General features: G+C 42.8%; 1 protein-coding gene across 1 annotated transcript; it reads right to left on the bottom strand.

Moving 5' to 3' along the window:
- Positions 1–1,513: 1,513 nt before the first annotated feature.
- Positions 1,514–8,953, bottom strand: paqr9 (progestin and adipoQ receptor family member 9). The gene is made up of 2 exons (XM_023795735.2): positions 8,054–8,953; positions 1,514–7,655 (listed from the first exon to the last, which is right to left on the bottom strand). Exon 2 carries the CDS (start codon positions 7,167–7,169, stop codon positions 6,018–6,020), a length of 1,152 nt encoding a protein of 383 aa, XP_023651503.1. The 5' UTR covers positions 7,170–7,655; positions 8,054–8,953; the 3' UTR covers positions 1,514–6,017.
- Positions 8,954–17,732: the final 8,779 nt, after the last annotated feature.

The raw sequence follows: 17,732 nt of genomic DNA, 5'->3' as shown, positions 1-17,732 counted from the left end.
TTGTTAGTTTGTAATGGGTGCACTGAGACCAAAAAGAAGGTTTAACAGGTTAAAATGTGGTTTAAACAGCACTCTTTCATTCACACCATTAGGAAAGAAATATCACTTTTGATGGATTACACGACCTCTTGTGCAGCATTAACACCATCCTTACTGGCTATTTATACTCCATGATTGACAGTGAGTCGTCCAATGACAGAGGAGCATAGACAGCATGCAGTGCACTGAATGTGAAAGGGTATTCCCGGGCCACGCATGTACTGGGGGCAGCACTTCGGTTTACGTCAAATTCCATTCAAAAGCTTCCTGCTGAAAAGGCACGAACCAAAGCAAACGATGCTGGATCCTTTCTGGAAATTTAACACTGAGCCAATGAGGACACATAGTGGTGGACTGTGTTATGGGTTATGTAGAGAATTAGGAAACCAGAGGGTGCATCCATAAACTGGCTTTGACGCGCATTATAGCTCTGACCCATTCATTGTAAGACTGGCAGGCAGTTCTTCTGCTTCATTTTAGTATGTTTAATGCTGCCTATTTTTTACGTTTCAGACATATACCTGAGTGTGTTACTAGCCACACCATTGAGTCTGGTGAGCTGCTTATATTTGGGGTAGGATTGAAACACAATCTCTGGAACTTAGCTGCTGGTGATGTCTTCCGTTTTTCCTCTGCCTGTCACACGCAAACATATGCAGGCTGTACGCACAGAGATTCACCGACACGGGAAAGTGACAGATAGAGGAGACAGAGAGGGACAGCAAAACACAACACTACTCAGACAAAGGGGGGAGGGAGAGGAGGGAAGAGGGAAGAGACTCATTCATTCATTCTTAATCCCTGGGCACATGTCTGCCCTCTGTTTCCATAAGCACGCCTACTGCTTTGTACAGCCAGCCATCCATCTCATGTTTCTCAGGCTGTCTCGGTGAGGGCACTGGTGGGGGGGGGGGGGCGGGGGGGGGTCGTCTATGACATAACACTAGAGCTGCCAGCTGCTCCTGTAACTCGGCCCCGTGAGACACGCACACAGAGACACATTCACAGGCATCACGACAAAAGAGACGAAATGTTTACATGGTATAAATCAAGAGGCACACTGGCCCTTTAAAACATGCACAGAAAAAATGGTCCATAAGCATTATAATCTTTTTTTAGAGCAGTGTTTTCCTATCCAGTCCTCAGGGACCCACAGCCGGTCCACATTTTTGCTCCCTCCCAACTCCCTGCCAGACAGTCTACATTTAACCTGGACTGTCTGTGGGTCCCCAAGGACCGGATTGGAAAACACTGGTTTATAGGAACACATGAACATGCAGAAGCAAAAAGGAAAATTATGTTGAGATGGGTTAGCAGTGTGCTACTTAGAAGTGTGATCACGCCTGTGGCCAGCCACACACACCAACAGACGCCTGGCATTGTCCTCCAGTCTCTCTTCAAACAGATTCTCACTCACTGTACATTTGAATAATTCAGAGCTTGGCACGGAAATGCAAAATAGAGTCTAAGATCGTTCATGTCGGCATGAGAAACTTTATTAATCCTAAGTCAGAGAATCGTGCATATTTCATCATTATGAAAATTGACATAAGTTTGAGAAGAGACATTTAACACTAGCACACACACAGTCAGTGAAGACACCTAGAAAAATCTACATTTGATTCCCCCTGAGAACGGTTCGCTGTTGTCTCTTCGACATGTTCACATTCATCACCTGTTTTTAAATGTCCTCCCCTTCGTGCCTGTGACATTGCAGCAACTTTACAAGCATTGCAGTGGGAGCGATAAACCTAATAAAACATCACTGTACAGTACAGGTGTGTGACCTGTGCAGACTGCTGCAGAGTGCATGTCTGACACAGAATACAACTTCACTCGGCCCCCTACCCCACGCATTAAAAAACAGTGATTGTATAGTCACATGGGTATTCTACCTCACAGGAAAATGAATAAACATAAAGGCAAGTAAAGGGGTTTAATCTGATAAAGTCTTCATTTTGATTGTTGCAGATTTATGCCACACTTAAGTCTGGCAATGATAAGTATATCATGGAAAATTGCCCGGCCTCTCTAATTGGCCAGACACACAAACACATGGTTGGATGCTTGGCCTCTCCGATTGGCTGGACACATAATCACCAAGGTTACTGCATGACATATATATTTATTTCTACATCCATTCTAAAATGAGGAATAGCCCAGCCCATCCCTCATTTCACATCAAAAGCTTTTTCCCCAGTGTGCAAATAAATATCAGAAATTACTACTTACAACAGCAGCACTTCTTGTTAACAATCTAATTAAACATTTTAAAACAAAGATATAACTGGTTGGTATCATTGCAGTGACTAACATCACCACTGCCTCCAATACTCCAACCAGAGTTGTGTTCATTAAGCTGCATCTTTAAAACGTCACAATAATTCACACTAAAGCTATGGATATAGGGATTGTCTTAAAAAGGGTGCCTATGTACTTTTTTTTTTAACATTTTGCAGACAGACAAGGAAGGTAATTCTGTATAAGCTTGATAAGCAGGCTTAATGAGCACCACTGTGTAAAAAATGACCTGACAAAAGGCGCCAATATGAAACCAAAAACAAAACTCTCAAAAAGAGCAGATTTCATGTGACACTCTTGGTTCTTCAAAGCATTGATTGCAAGTTAACAATCAATTTGCCTGGAGGCCTTAGGGATTGCCAGTCATGTGGTTCCCAATCCGCTTGTTAAGTCTGACCCAAAGCATAACGTAAAAACTGAGTGATGGGTGTAGCTGTTCTCCGAGAAGGAATTATCGGTACATGTTTGGTACATCATTTTCAGATTTCTATGCACAATGAAACAAATGAACACATTTCTTAACAAAAGTAGAACCTAAATTCAGAAGTAGATATGGAAAATATTATGATAATTGTTGCTGTGAGTTTGTTACGGCTACTCCTGGTTACAGCCAGTCGTAGTCGACGGCTTGGGAACATTTTGATTTCTCAATAAATTATACTCGCACTGGAGAGCGAGAGAGTGATTAGACCGAGATTGTCCGTCAGCTCAGTTATACTGAACTCGGATATGCAGCTGGAAACACAGCCAACATGCTAACTCATTCAAGACAACATCATCTAAATGTATGCATGACCGGAGCAAGGCAGAAACAGCCTCTGTGAGTTAGTCTCCCTGTGGCATTTAGGCAAATTAGGCTACTATACTATAGAGTAAAATAGAACACAGGATTTAATCAATAAAATTATGATGTTATATTTTCAATTGAAGATTTTATTTTATATATGTTACAATATGCAAATAAGTGGCTCATGTTATTCACACATGTCAACGGACACACTGCCTCTGGTTTACAACTCTTCCTAATTGTTTTTGCAGTTTTAATAACAAATAATCTCCTGCTGTACCGAAATTACACAGAACAGTGAAACCAAAACTGCGGTTTATACTGAACTGTGATTTTTGTGTACCATTATACCCATAATGAAATGCATGACATATTAGCATTTAAAGAATTGTGACAAATGGCTGTCTAGTTTATGCAGCCACTTCCTCTTCTCTTTTTTGTTACATGGAAAAGGGAAGTCGGACAATTCTTTAGTTTTACTTTTTTTGTTTTGCTTTGTTTAAGATTGATTAAAACACTGAGGCACACGACACTGTATTAGCCTGTACCCAGGTTGGCCCCGCAAACAGTTTCATCATGTGATTTAAACACCGTGACTTAACAAGCGGATTGGCTTGATGAGTACTTCAAAGTCTACAGCAAAACAAAACAAAAAATAATAAAAATTAGACTCTGATATGGCTTTCTATGCAAATTATGGCTTTGATATTTTTTATTTTACTGAAATAAGTAAAACGGAGCCGCAGGAAAGGGCATCATGGGTGACAGCACTGTTGCCTCCAGAGACGCTGGTTTCAGTCCTGCTTCTGCTCTGTGTGTGTGGACTTTGCATGTTCTCCCTGAGTCATTTGGGTCTTTTTGGGGTTCTCTGGTTTCATCCAGCTGTCTGAAAACATGCAGTTAGGCTTCTTGGGCATCTCTAAATTGCCCACAGTGTGTGTCTGTGTCTATATGTCATATGATGGATGCTTTGGAATCCTGTCAGAGTGTTTCCCAGCCTTGCCCCCAATGCTGCCTCATGTAGGCTCCCAGCCCCCTTTCACCATGCACAGGGATGTGTTTGGAAGATGGATGGATGGACCTTCACAAAACGTACTGCCCTAACTGTAATTCTATCCATTCGCTTTACCTAATTTGCCACCAAAACGGTCTCCTGAGCAGTTCATTGGCCTGTGTACTTACAGGCTCTCGGTTCTGCTAATCTGGAGGCACAATTGCCCTGCAGCCAAAAGCATTTGTGTTGTGTCTGCTGCTCTACCTCCCCTCAAGGCGTCGAGAAGAGGAAACGAGACTGAGGCCACAGGAAAAAAGCAGTGAGGAAGAGTAAGACTGAGAGAGAGATGCAGTGGGAGAACAGGGTAGAGCATGGAAAGAGGTGGCGAAGGATAAGATGAGAAGTGACACTGACTACATTCAATCAACCAGAGACATTTAAAGCACCTTGTAGCTGTATAGGACCCTGTCAAAGGAGACACTGACTTCAACAAGTCACAATGGCCATTCATCATCACACTGGTCTTAGAGGCACCCATGAAAAAATGGACAGACGCCAAGGGAACCTAGAGGACTGGAGCTGGAGCTGCTTGTAAAGACAACTCCACTCTAAGGAAACGCACCAAAAACAATAATTCAACTGCGACTACCATACCGTGCCACTGTCACCCAGGGATGCAAAATATTCCATTTTTAAAATGGAATCGATGGCTGACAAACTGAACTAACAATGAACAGCAGAGGCACACAGCTAGAGGGGGGATATGCATAGAAACTAGCAGAACAATTAACAGAAAGGCCAAACCTATTCAGAAGAGGAACATATGGACAAACTAGCAGAACAATGGACAGAAGGGGCAAACTTACTGAGAAAGGGAGCATATAGAAAGCAGCAGGCAGATGGCAAGGAGGCAAACAGGGAGTTTGGGTAGAGTCACTTTGCACATGCAGCTGAGGCTATAGCTGCCTACGTTCCCATCTGGCCAAACACACTCTACAGCAAAGCCATAGCCTCCACGGGATGATCTTTCAAACCACACAAGCAGGGTGCCCCTGTATGTCAGACTGATGACAGAGATTGTTCTGGGGATTCATCATGAGGGGTGAAGAAGGTGATGGGGAACTTTGTGTTTAATGTGCATGCCCATGATGTGGGGGGGGGGGCAGTCTTTGTGCGTTTCCAGGCGCATGCGGAGGTCGTGCCCTTCGCTCCTGAATTTGTGTATTCTCACTGTGATGGTCGATTTTTTTAAGCAAAGCTCCTCCACTCCAGGTAGAAGGCATTCGACCAGTCAACTGCAGTATCTAGTTCAGCGCTAATCTGGTTTAAAAATGATTTGTTGAAAAAAAGTCACATGCTTGCTGTTTGCCACTGCTGACAGCTACCTTAGAACAGTACTATATAACTAGATAATGATTTTACAGTACTTGTGACAATTATATTTACGTTAAATGCTATATTTATCAGTTACTCAGAACCTGTGCTCAGAAATCAAATGTTTTGCATGTTCATTTTAGATCATAAAAAAGACTATTTATGACAATCAAACAAGAAAAAAAATTATTATCATTTGTATAAAGCATACCCTGATTTGGAAGCTATGAATCTGTACAATCAGAATTTCATAAAACATACAGAAATGTATTGCCCTGGGAGCAACTGTGCGTCAGACCAGAGGTGCAGTTTCATTGCTACTCGACTGATGAAAGTGACAAGGCATTTACCTCCTATTTGCACAAAGGCAGAAACAAGGCCGTTGACAGCCTGCGTGTACAACAATGATCTTGAATCACAAAAGGCCTTATTAAGAACTAGTTTTCTCATACATGTAAAATGGAATAAAACTTATCGAGAATTGGAAAGAAAAAAGTAATGAGAGGAGGTCAGGGCTGGTGTTCACTGTGACTTGAGGTGCTCTGCCTTGGTGCCCTGATTTCGGCAGGCCCCCCAGGAAAACCAGGAGATAATGGCACCAATGCAGCCCTGCAGGGTGAACATCACACCATAGGTGGAGTAGAGGGTGGGCCCTGCCAGCGGGGGTGGGGCCAAGGCAGGTAGGGTCAGAGCTGGATGCAAGGCAAGGGCCCGAATTTCAGCCTTGATCATGTGCAACTCATCAAGGATGGAGAGGAAGGTGCAGCAATGGAACCACTGGTGGCTGTGGCCCCAGATGTCAAACTTCCCTGGGGACAGCCGCTCGGGGAACTTGCTGATGTTGAAAAGTGCTGACACCAGCAGCCAGAAGCAGTGCCGGGAGAAGAAAAGACCAAGAGATCCAGGGGAGAAAGATGAGGACTGGGCTGAGGTGACTGATGGGCGGAGGAGGCGGTAAAAGACGGGTGTAGATGCCACGATGAAGGGCAACAGGAAGACCAGGGTGCGGATGATGTAGCGGTGCCTTCTCCAGCGCTGGCGGGTGTTGCAGCAGGCCAGGGTGCAGATGAGCGCCACCACACAGGCGCTAGGGATATAGAAGCTCTCAAAGAACATGTGGAACTCTGGGAGGGCCGACGGAGAGGACGAGAAGGAAGGAGGAGGCAGAGGGGGGCCCTCGTGGACTGTCTTCACCTCCCACGTGACATTGTGATGTCCTAGTGCAGTGATCCCAGCCCGTGGATGGATGTAGTAGAAATAAGCTAGTGAGGAGCCCACAGTATAGGCGCTGATGGTGCCATAGTCCACAAAGAAGCAGATCTCTCGGATCAGCAGCGACATGGAGTTGAGAAGGTGAGCCATGCTGCTAGCCATCAACAGCAAGAACACACCGATGAAGTAGTTCCAGAAGGGGTAGAAAAATGGATCGCTGAAAGATGGCCAGCCCTCCCAGCCAAACAGCTCGAGGAAGTGGAAGGCAAAGACGAACACAGCCAGGAAGTGCGTCCAGAAGTTGCCGGTTTCGTTGGTGGGCCGGAAGGCAGAGGCCAGGCACTCGCGTAGACTGTAGTTGGGGAAGCGGTAGCCTGAGAGGATGAAGCTCTCTGTCACACGTTGCGGTACGTCGGTGTGCCTCAGCAAAGGCTGGGAGGGCCGGCTGCATCTCAGCAACATGGTGGATCAGGAGCGACAGTTCAATTACCTTAATGAAATCCTGCTTAAAGGCCGGATCGGATATTGTTTACTGCTGCAGCTTGTGTACGTTCCACTGTCTTCATTCCCAGTCAATGTGATTCAGCTAGAAAGACTCCATCAGACCAAGGCACTCTTAAACCAGCAGTTAATTTCATCAATGAACATATTAAAGTTGTGCAATTCTTTAAAATAATGCTATTCCATTAAGTAAAGTACAACTCATTGCAATTAATCAAAGTCCAAAGGGTTGATTTCCATAGAGGTTTTTCTGGTTGTAATCCAAAGTCCCACTGTAGTACAATGTCTGCTTTCCACAGACAGCAAAAGTCCTTGTGATGTACTGCTGCTTGGGCTCAAACAATAGTTTTGGTTTCAACGTTTAAAAAAAATACGTATATTAAAATGCCCAGAAAAATGTATAATTGTTCTTTTCGCTTCTGCTTTATCTTTGGGTTTCTCCTTGACCTTGCAGTACGTTAGAACAAAGTCACAAACAGCAAGTTAATATTTTATCTGTTTTGCATTACCGCTGTGTCATTCAGCTCATCGTGTGATAATGAATTATCTGTATAACAGTTTTCTGTTCCTCGACGACAATTTTTATCCACAGCAATACAACATTATTTAAAATTAAAATACTTGATCACTGTATAAAAGTATAGTTTTATTAACATACCATATATCATGTTCGACGTCTCACACAGCAATATTCTGCCGAATAACAAACTTAACTTGCATCTAAATTAAGCACCTTGTGAAAGTAGGTCATATGAATCCAGATAGTGGGATTAACAATATATTTTGCTGTATTATTGATGACTCTTCGTGCATTATGTATATTTCCATTAAATGTATCTATTTACCTGTATTTTTCGGTGATCAATGTCTCCAGTCGATTTCGGTAGAAAAAAAAACTTGTCACCTGTATCACATTAAAATCCGCATGCGAGGTAACAGGTCAGAATAATGGATCGCTTCGGGACACAGCGTTTCGCATGAATCCTACAGTTCACTACCTGTCAATGTTGCCCTTTGATTCTTTTTCAGTTGTTTCCGACGCCAGTGATCGCAATATTTACGTAGTTTCCGCATGTTTGGCAATGGTTTTGATACGTGGAATTATTATAGACTCAAAGTTCATTGTCAAGAACTAGCTCAATTTAAATCCTCTGCCTGTTTATTTTCCCCTCTCGGTATCAGGCGGAACAGTTTAGATAAATGGTGCGAATAACAAAATGGTAGATCGCGGGACCGGCTGATATTGAGATCAACTTAAAGTAGCGGAACTGCAGTCACCTTCCTCTCTCTGTTAGCCGGTCATGCGGGTTAAAACGCTGCTTTCTAGCACCCCCAACGACTCTCCAGTACATAGTCTTCGGTGCGTTGTCAAGTCTTGCGTAAAATACAGAACGTGTTACAACGTCCTCATTCCTGATTGAATCTCACAATACAGTAAAAGCGGCCAATGCAGATAGACGCAGTCTGATGCGATGGTATCTGTGATGTCGTATTTAGCAGGAAAATGATCAAACACAAATAATACGTTCTGTTAAAAAATACAGGGTTAAAAACGATTGGTCTTATTCTGAGCTGCCGGTTTTTGTTCAATCATGTTGAGTGAGCTAACCTGCGCGGTGTGTCCTATTCGCACTATCGCACACGGCATCAGTCTTCAAGTGCCGTCATGCAGTCAGAAGCTTCCCCTCTCTCTCTCTCTCTCTCTCTCTCTCTCTCCCTCTCCCTCACTCTCTCTCTCTCTCATGGTCTCTCTGTCTCTCTCTCTCCCTCACTCTCTCTCTCTCACACGGTCTCTCTCTCTCTCTCTCTCTCTCACACACACACACACGCAAATGCGAAAAAGGACGCACATAAGATTATCACTTGCCTGCCGCAAGGCTATTTGCCTGTGTTTCAAATGAATTCTCTAAAATGAAAATAGTTGTCATTTCTCTATACATGAATTTAGAATAATACTGTAAAAAAAATACTGAGGTCTTTAATCTTAAAAATGCATTCAGATTTTTACCCTGGAACAATTGTAGTAACCTAATATTCCTGCCTAATTCCATCTTCAGAATGATGCAGAATGTGTGTTTTTCAAGGATATAACTGTATGCCTACAATTCTGCCATACACAGACAAGACACAGTAATTGCTTATTTTATCAAAACTGAGTTATGACTTAAATTGTGTCTCTTGTATCGATAAAATATTTTAGCTCAACAATGCTTGGTATTGACGAAAACACTGTCATTTACATGCCTACTGCATATATGAGTGGGCAGTCAAAAAATGTTGAACCCCTTTTTTTAGTTTCAGCGCAGTTGCTTCATTTTGCTTTTGTAGGGTGGAATTGCCTAATGGTAATACATGTGTCTCTTTAAGAGTCAGCTACACTTCTGCTCTCTCACCTTCCACCCCGGCCAGTGTGAACAGCTCCTCTCTTGCCCCTACAGCCTTTAGGCCGTGAGGTAGGCTTCTACCTCAACTCCGATTTACAGAATAGCCTGCAGGTGCTTCTCCACCTAGCAGAGCCGCTAAGGTCGGTGGATTCGTAACCTACCGGTGGCCATTGCAGAGTTTAAGTTACTATTGATCTAACAGGACCAAAGTCACTGACGTGGAGTGACCTGGTGGCCTCTTTTAGGCTAGACTGCAGCACAGTGTGTTAGCTAATCTCTTACCAAGTTACACAGCTTCTCTCCCCAGCCAAGCTACTGAGGCTGAAGTACTTTCTTTTTTACTTCCAATCTCACAGGCCTGCTACACAGGAGTATCCTTCATTGGTGTGCCTGGGGTTTGTATACTGTGTATTGGAGATTTGCAGACATAGAGATGCAGATGTCATGTTTCAAAAAGTGTCTCTTTCCCATCTCACATTTCAGTGGTGCTGTCATATTTATAAGCCATACCCCATTGAATCCTTTGTCCAAAATAGTGACATAAACTGTGCCATGATTGACCCAGGTCATTGCCTATCAGGACACCTGGTTCAGAATTTAATCAGATCTTTTATTTAATCAATTAAAAAAAACGCATCAATGAAATGTAATATTCAACACTTCTGTAAAGTCATTGTGTGCCAAATAAATGTTAGATAAAATACTGAACATTGGAGTCATTAATGGTCTTACTTTCTAAAATGGACATTATAATTATTTGGGCCCCAAAATGTGAATTTTTGGTGTTTGATTTACAGACTGATTTTTAGAGTGATGTGACATGTTTATTTCATTTTGTGCAAGTTGATTATATCTTTTCATGTGCATTTGCATGTCATTGTGTGAGCAGCTAGCTTCCTCTCCCTGTGGGTGACCTTGGGAGGCTCAGTGGGAGGGTCCTGTTGCCCACCAGCCATCTGATTGGCCACCTACCCCTGCTGGATCTGGGGTGGGTGAGCCTGTGGGGGAGGTGGTGTGGGCTTGCAACGTTAAAGATGAGGCAGAAGAGTAATGCCTTTTTGTAACTGAAAGAGGAAGAAAGAGATAGTGATTCTGATGACAGTTATGCTAAGATTAATAGCCACATAAATGCTCTGTTCCTTTACTTGGAGAACATGTTGTCTCTCCTGGTGATGTGTGGTGGGCAGCAATAGGGGTTAATAAGTGAAGGTGAAAGAGTGCCCCCTGTGGCCAGTGCCATGTTCTGCACACATAGTCAGAATCACTGAGCTCTCAGAAGTAGACAGGCGCCCTTAGGGATTCCATGGAAATAGGAAGTACATAAATGCAGGAAATTACTATTCTGTACATGCTTGCCCTTGATTTAATAGTCTTTGACAATTTTGTCCAAGTTATTTACTGGCTGAATAATAAAAACTGAAAAAACAAGTTCTTAGTAAACCTACAGTGCTTGGGCCTGAGGTGACCGTTACCTGAAGCTGGGGAAGTGTGCTTTGCCAAGACTCATTAAGTGGAAACACAAGTCTGAATCCTGCAATCACGCACATACTCGAGGCCTTGATCCACAAACCCCTACAGGCAGACATACTCCTTTCACCTAGTAACAGATAAAAGTACTTGTCAAAACAAATATGTTTTTTCAGCAATTGGCTGTACACTGGAATTTGATCCCTGTGTTCTTCTTAGACAAATCAGTGCAAGCATGCTAGCTGGCAATTAATTCATATGAAGTATGCTGACTCTTCAGATAGTTTCTCTTGAGGAGACTATCGGTGCTTAACGCTTTCACTCTCACATTCTTAAACAATTAGCTTAAATCATTAACAGCCAAGTAATGTGCACCCACTGTTTTACTGAATCTCCAGATATACATTTCTCCATTTAAAGACGTTAAAAACTGTTAAGCATTTAAAGTTTAATCCACCCATCTCTCCCAATCACTTATGCTGGTCAGGGTCACCTGGAAGCTTGAGTACCCAGAGGAAATCTGCACAAAGAGAGAAAACAGGTAAACTGCACAGGCACATGGAGCAGAAGCAGAACTCAAAGACCCAACTCTGGAGGCAAGAGGCAACAGTGTATCCATTCGGCCATCGGTTTCAAGCTTTATCTGTCACATAATAGCATACACAGCACTATGCAAAAGTCTTTGGCAGTTAAATATATTGATTAAGGATATTTATCTGGGTAGTAAATGTATTTTGTTCAGAAAAAAACACAATTTAACATTAGAACATAGGCAAATTAATAGTAACAGTAATAAAAACTAACAAGAATTTGTTCTGTTCTCCAATACATTACTGATATCTTGTGGGATGAACACTGCTTTGGGTTCTGAACCTCTCTTCAAGGGCACCCCAGCCTTTCTATGACTTTGGTAAATTCCACAATCAGCTCAATTAATTTATCTTAATTAGTTAAATTATTCTGTGAGGTTTTGATTAGTCACACAAGGAGTGCTAGTGGTCTGGTGAAAAAGTAAATGGGTGAATTGGCTGGTTACTGCAAATACTGGGGCAAAATGGCTAAGAGGTTTAAGCTGATACTGTGTCATGGGCATAACGTCATAGTTTTACACAAACATGAACATCATTTAAACATCATCTTCATTAATGGAGTTTTGCACAGTATTGTCAATGTGCTGTAAACAGATATGGAAACATAAAAAACAGTACTGGTGTTCTGGGCATCTGTGCACTGCCAAGGTTTCTATCTCTCTGAGAAGGTGTGCTGTGCTGCAATGAAGGTATCTTAGGAATATCTTCTGGGCTACCCAACCACCTAGAGCACAATAAAGCAGCAACATAGGTCAGGTCAGTTTGGAGAGCATGCACTGGTACAGCGTGTTACCATACTCACCACACAATGAAACACCTTGTGATCCCAGTTGGCAACCCCCCAGGCTGACATGTGGACCAGTTCCACCCTCCAGAAATGGCTATCTATCTTCTGCAGCTAGGTGTTACATGGGTGCCCCCTTGTCCTTGTCCAACCGCTCGGGTCCTCAGCATAGAGGATCCTGTGAGCTGGATCACCCTCAGGGAATCATGCCACATGGCTATAGTGCTGTAAGTGACGCTCCCTCACAATGCAGGTAACGTGCCTCATTCATGACACAAAGTCAATTCAGCTGTACCCAAGGATTCTTCGAAGAGACTGTACCAAATAAGACCAGTTTTTATCGTAGGTCACAGGATAGCGTCCATGTCTCGCAGCCATACAGCAAGACAGGGAGCACCAGGTCTCTAAAGACTTAGACCTTCATCCTCTTACAAAGATATCAGGAGCGCCACAAAACCTTTTCCAGTAACCTCATGATCCCCCATGGTCTCCAAATCCATCTACTGACTTCAAAGGAAGAGCCACCAGAGACATGAATGTCCCTGTCAAGGTAATTAAACCTGTCAATGTGGCTGACATTCTCTCTGCAAACAGACACACTGCCGATGGCTGTGCCCCAAGAGGTCATTAAATGCCTGGATCTTGGTCTTTATCCAGGACACCCGCAATCCCAGACACTCAGACTCAGTCTCTTGAGAGTCCTGATCAGAGCCTTCGTTGATTCTGCAAAGATCACAGCGTCATCTGCAAGGTCAAGACCAGTGAATCTTTCTTCACCAACAGATGCTCCACAGCCGCTGGACCACCGGAAACCTGCACAACAACCAGTCCATGCAAGCATTGAACACAGCAGGAGCAAGAATACACCACTGACGAACCGCAGAATCAACTGGGAAGAACGCAGATGTTCTGCATCTACTCTGCACAGCACTCACAGTCCCAATGTAAAGGCCGGCCATGATGCCCAACAACTTTGGGGGGATCCCGCAAAGTTTCAGGATGCCTCACAGGGCAACTCGATCAACTGAGTTGAACGCTTTATAAAAATCAACAAAGACTGCAAAGAAACTTTGCCGATATTTGCATCTGCGCTTGATCTTGATGAGAACTCTCAGTGCTGGGATGCAGTCGATGGTAGGCTTCATGGGTATAAAACCAGACTGCTCTGGTTGCTGGTAGGCGAGCAAGTGATCACAAATCCTGTTGATTATGACCCTAGCAAGGGTCTTACCTGGCACTGAAAGACAGGGACAAGAAGTTCCATTTTCCAGGCAGAAATGGAAATGGGACTTCCTAACGGAAGCAAATACATGTCAGCAACACACATACTCAAAAACACAGCCATATAAGCACTCAAATGCAGGTACTGTTACAGGCACACACACATAGATACTTACACTCTATCCAGTGGATTCTGGCACATGCTAAGCACCAGGTCAGGCATTGCCCTCTTCGGTATAGGATTGGCCCATCATAACCTTTAACCCAGATGCCTCTCTGTTTAGTTGACTTTTCTGAGAGAGTACTAAGCCTCTTTAGAGTGAGACAGCCTCCCTGAGGAAGAGAAAAACAGAACCATTGGTCTGTGAGAATTACCACATAGCTGCATTGATTGCCGTTATCCAAGTGGGTTATAGGGTTACTTAGGTCTAACCACTACATCAAAGGCCTTCAGAGTATGTTCTGGGAAAATAATGAAGGTCAGATGATTTCAATGCGAACAATTCCAGAATATCCAACCCAATGTTTCATCAAACACTTAATGTGATGTCATGAGATCACGGGGAGGGACAGAGGACACTGAGATAAGCAGTCCACAGGGTGCTGAGGGTACAGATGACTCTGATGAATCTGGTAGGTGTTGTAGGTGGAGGGGGTGTTAATTGAAGGGGAGGAGGATTTAAGCAGAGGTCACAGCCTCAAGCCCTATATTGTGCGTGGCATTTTGTGCTAACAGCGCTAAAACTCATACCTTCTTTTCCAGGAGCTGCTGTTAATCAAACTCAGCAAGAGGTCTCCTTCCTACAAAGAGGAGTTCAAAGCTAACAAGGGGGAGGGGTGCACATAATTTCTAGAGGGTCAAATATAATGTAGGAAACACTGTGGATGATGAGCTGTGATTTTTTTTTCATACGTTTACCCAATTGAGGGTAGATCCTCTATCTGCAAACATTCACTGGTCCTTTATCTTAATTTTAATAGGTAAGGATAATATACATCTGATCCATTTATAGATCAAAAGCCGACTTTAATCCACAATTTGTGGACCACAAGAAAAGGGTCATTGTGGGTATAACTTCAGATTCTACAGGAAACCAGCATTAAAGTTTCAAAAATAGGTTCTCAAAGCTTTACCGCCAGGTTGAACAATGGGTTGATGAAAGCAAATGCAGAAAATACCACAAGGTTGCAGACTGACAGCAGCTAAGATATGCACATGCCCATACATTAGCCAGAATACACAAGAGTATGAAACTCCCTGTGGGAGTCAATGATATGAATCTTTAAAGACTGTTAGGACTTGAAAGAGGTTGTGCACATCCACACAAACAGACGCACAAAACATTCCCCTTACAAAAGTTGAAGTCACCTTGATGTCACACAGTTACATCACACACATGCATTCACTCTGCATACTCATGTGATTATAAAGACACGCCCTTTTCCTCATGTATTCAGACATGTCCTTGGGTGCATATCCTTGGATGCATACACAACCCTCATACACCTACATTAACACACACATTCACTTCTTCCACCACTCCAAAACACACGTCAGTGCACGGCACACTCTCAGGCCCTCTCACACAGAGAGAAGCTCACAGTCTCAAGACACCATGGAGGTGATGATGTGATGGATGAGGAAGGATGGTAAGGTGAGACTGGAGCCTGGGAAGGTGACACAGCGGGGTGGCATATTCCTCTTTCAGGGGACCATGCAGATCCTTAGTATTAGTTAAAAAGTTGTGTTCCTGTATGAAAAGATAGTAACGCTTGTGGGAACACAAATACTTAGTAGTAACTCAATTACTACTGAAGTACAAATCATGAACAAATATAGTTGCTACTTGAGATGAAAGATTCATTAATGATGAACAAACAAGAGATCAGTATTTAACTTGTATTATTCATTAGTAGTTCCTTCAGTAGTTCAAAAGGTTTACACAATTAGTTGATATTGTAACAAATATAGCAACTCCTTGGCATGAAAGATGCATCGTGATTCATTAATGATTAACAAACAAGAGATCAGTATTTCACTTGTGTTATTTCTTGTTTGCTACTTCAATAGTTGCTTCAGTAGGTTTACAGAATTTACGATATTAACAGACATAGTAACAAACATGGTTGCTGCTTGGCATAAAAGATGTGTCAATGATGAACGAACTAGAGATCAGTATGTGACAATGACTCAGTTTATCGTTAATAAATACATAAGTAATAGCATAATACTGCATTTTTTGTGCCCCATCAAGTAAAATGTTAGCAAAAAAGGTCATTTAAGACGAGAAGTTTAAATAACTGTCCTTTGTTTGTTTATTGTTTGTATTCATAATAAAAAATTATGTTAAAATCACAGTGACAGAAAATGTGAAAATGATATATAGCCTATAAATGGAATTGCAGAATTTTCACTGGATGACTCATGCTCTGTAATAATAAATTACACATACATCTTTAACAAATAGGACAGTGTCCTCAGCCATGGACCATACCAACCTGCTAGCCAAATGGGGGTGTTGTCTGCAGTCTGCTGAACTTCAGGCTGCACCTCCATATGGGGGAAGAATAGAAGCTGATTCCAGTGAACCCAGTAGCCATAGCCCAGTTGGTTTCGGGTCAGTAAATATTCCAAGTCAAAGTCCTCTGCCGTCACTTCTGAAAAAGAAAGGGGACAGAAAATGGGTGAAAATGACCGATTGAGACAGAAAGAAACAATCAGAAAATGTCACATCAGCAAAAAAATGCTATTTGTGCACATCAGGTAGCACGTACTTCTGTTAATTCCTGACATGTAATATTAAGTCCTGTGGTTTTGATCATGCACAGATGTTCTTAACAACAAAATTTGAGAGTAGGAATGGGGGTTGAAAACATAGGAGTAAGAGAGAGAAAGACTTGACGAGGATAAGCGACCTGCATTTTTAGGCAGAGATGCTGGCTGCTCCCCGTGACCTTGGACAACTGGGCCTCCTACCTGCAGTGCAGGTGAATGCAGGTTGACCAGCTCTGCACCAACGAATCTATATAAATAGTGCAGCTTATAGAGGAGTGACAGACCTGGGAAGGAATAACTGACAGATTCAGGAATTAGACAATGTGCTATTAGTGCAGACTGCTGGAGCACAGGAACACACACCTCTGTCTTATATGCAGATCTCATCAGCGTGGAAAGCACCCATTTACGAAAAAAGAGTACCTTTTAAAGGTGAAAGCAAAACTCTGCAGCAGGTAAAAGTTATTCTGGTATTGCTGGGCCAAAGAATTTACCAACCAGTTTTAACTGAACTAATCACGTCAGTTTGCAAAAAGCCACTTTAACTGCTACACCCCTTTCTGGATCTCAGATAGCATCTCCTTTACTTAGCATGGCCTGGTTGAAAAATGTGTATCTTTTACATCAGGGGCGCAGGAGAAATTTTTGAAGTGGGGGATCAAACAGTGAGCAAAAGGTCTCAGCTCTTAAGCATATCCAGCCATTTTTGATGAGGCATTCAGCATGATTTAATATACTAAACATTTTGATTGACAAATGTTGTTTGATTGACACATGATGTTACAGTGTTGTCTGGTATGGAGTTACCCAGAAGTGGCCTACAGTCAGGACCATAAATATTTGCACACTGACACAAGTTTTACTATTTTACCTGTGTACTGAAATATATTTGAATTGAAGTTATACAATGGGCATGGACATAAAGTGCAGACTCTCAGATTCCATCTTAGGGTGTCCACATTCAAACTGGATGAAGGGTTTAGGAGTTTCAGCTGGTTAACATGTGCCACCCTCATTTTAAAGAGGCCAAAAGTAATTGGACATTTCACTTAAAAGCTATTTCATGGACAGGTGTGGGCAATTCCTTCGTATGAACATACAACCTGCGATCAAAGGAACTGGAGGTCAAACAGGCCATCCTTAGGCTGCGAAAACAGAAAAAAAACAGCATTAGTGAACTCAGCAACGCAAAAAGGCCTGGACATCCACAGACGACAATAGTGGTGGCTGATCACAGAATCGTTTCCATGGTGAAGAGAAACCCCTTTGTAACCCTTTTGCTGCCCCCTGTGGCTGAACCAT

The sequence above is a fragment of the Paramormyrops kingsleyae genome, chromosome 10, assembly GCF_048594095.1.
Source record: "Paramormyrops kingsleyae isolate MSU_618 chromosome 10, PKINGS_0.4, whole genome shotgun sequence".
Classification (NCBI taxonomy): domain Eukaryota; kingdom Metazoa; phylum Chordata; class Actinopteri; order Osteoglossiformes; family Mormyridae; genus Paramormyrops; species Paramormyrops kingsleyae.
The sequence above is the reverse complement of the archived record's forward strand: the minus strand, read 5'-3'. Positions and strand labels throughout refer to the sequence as shown.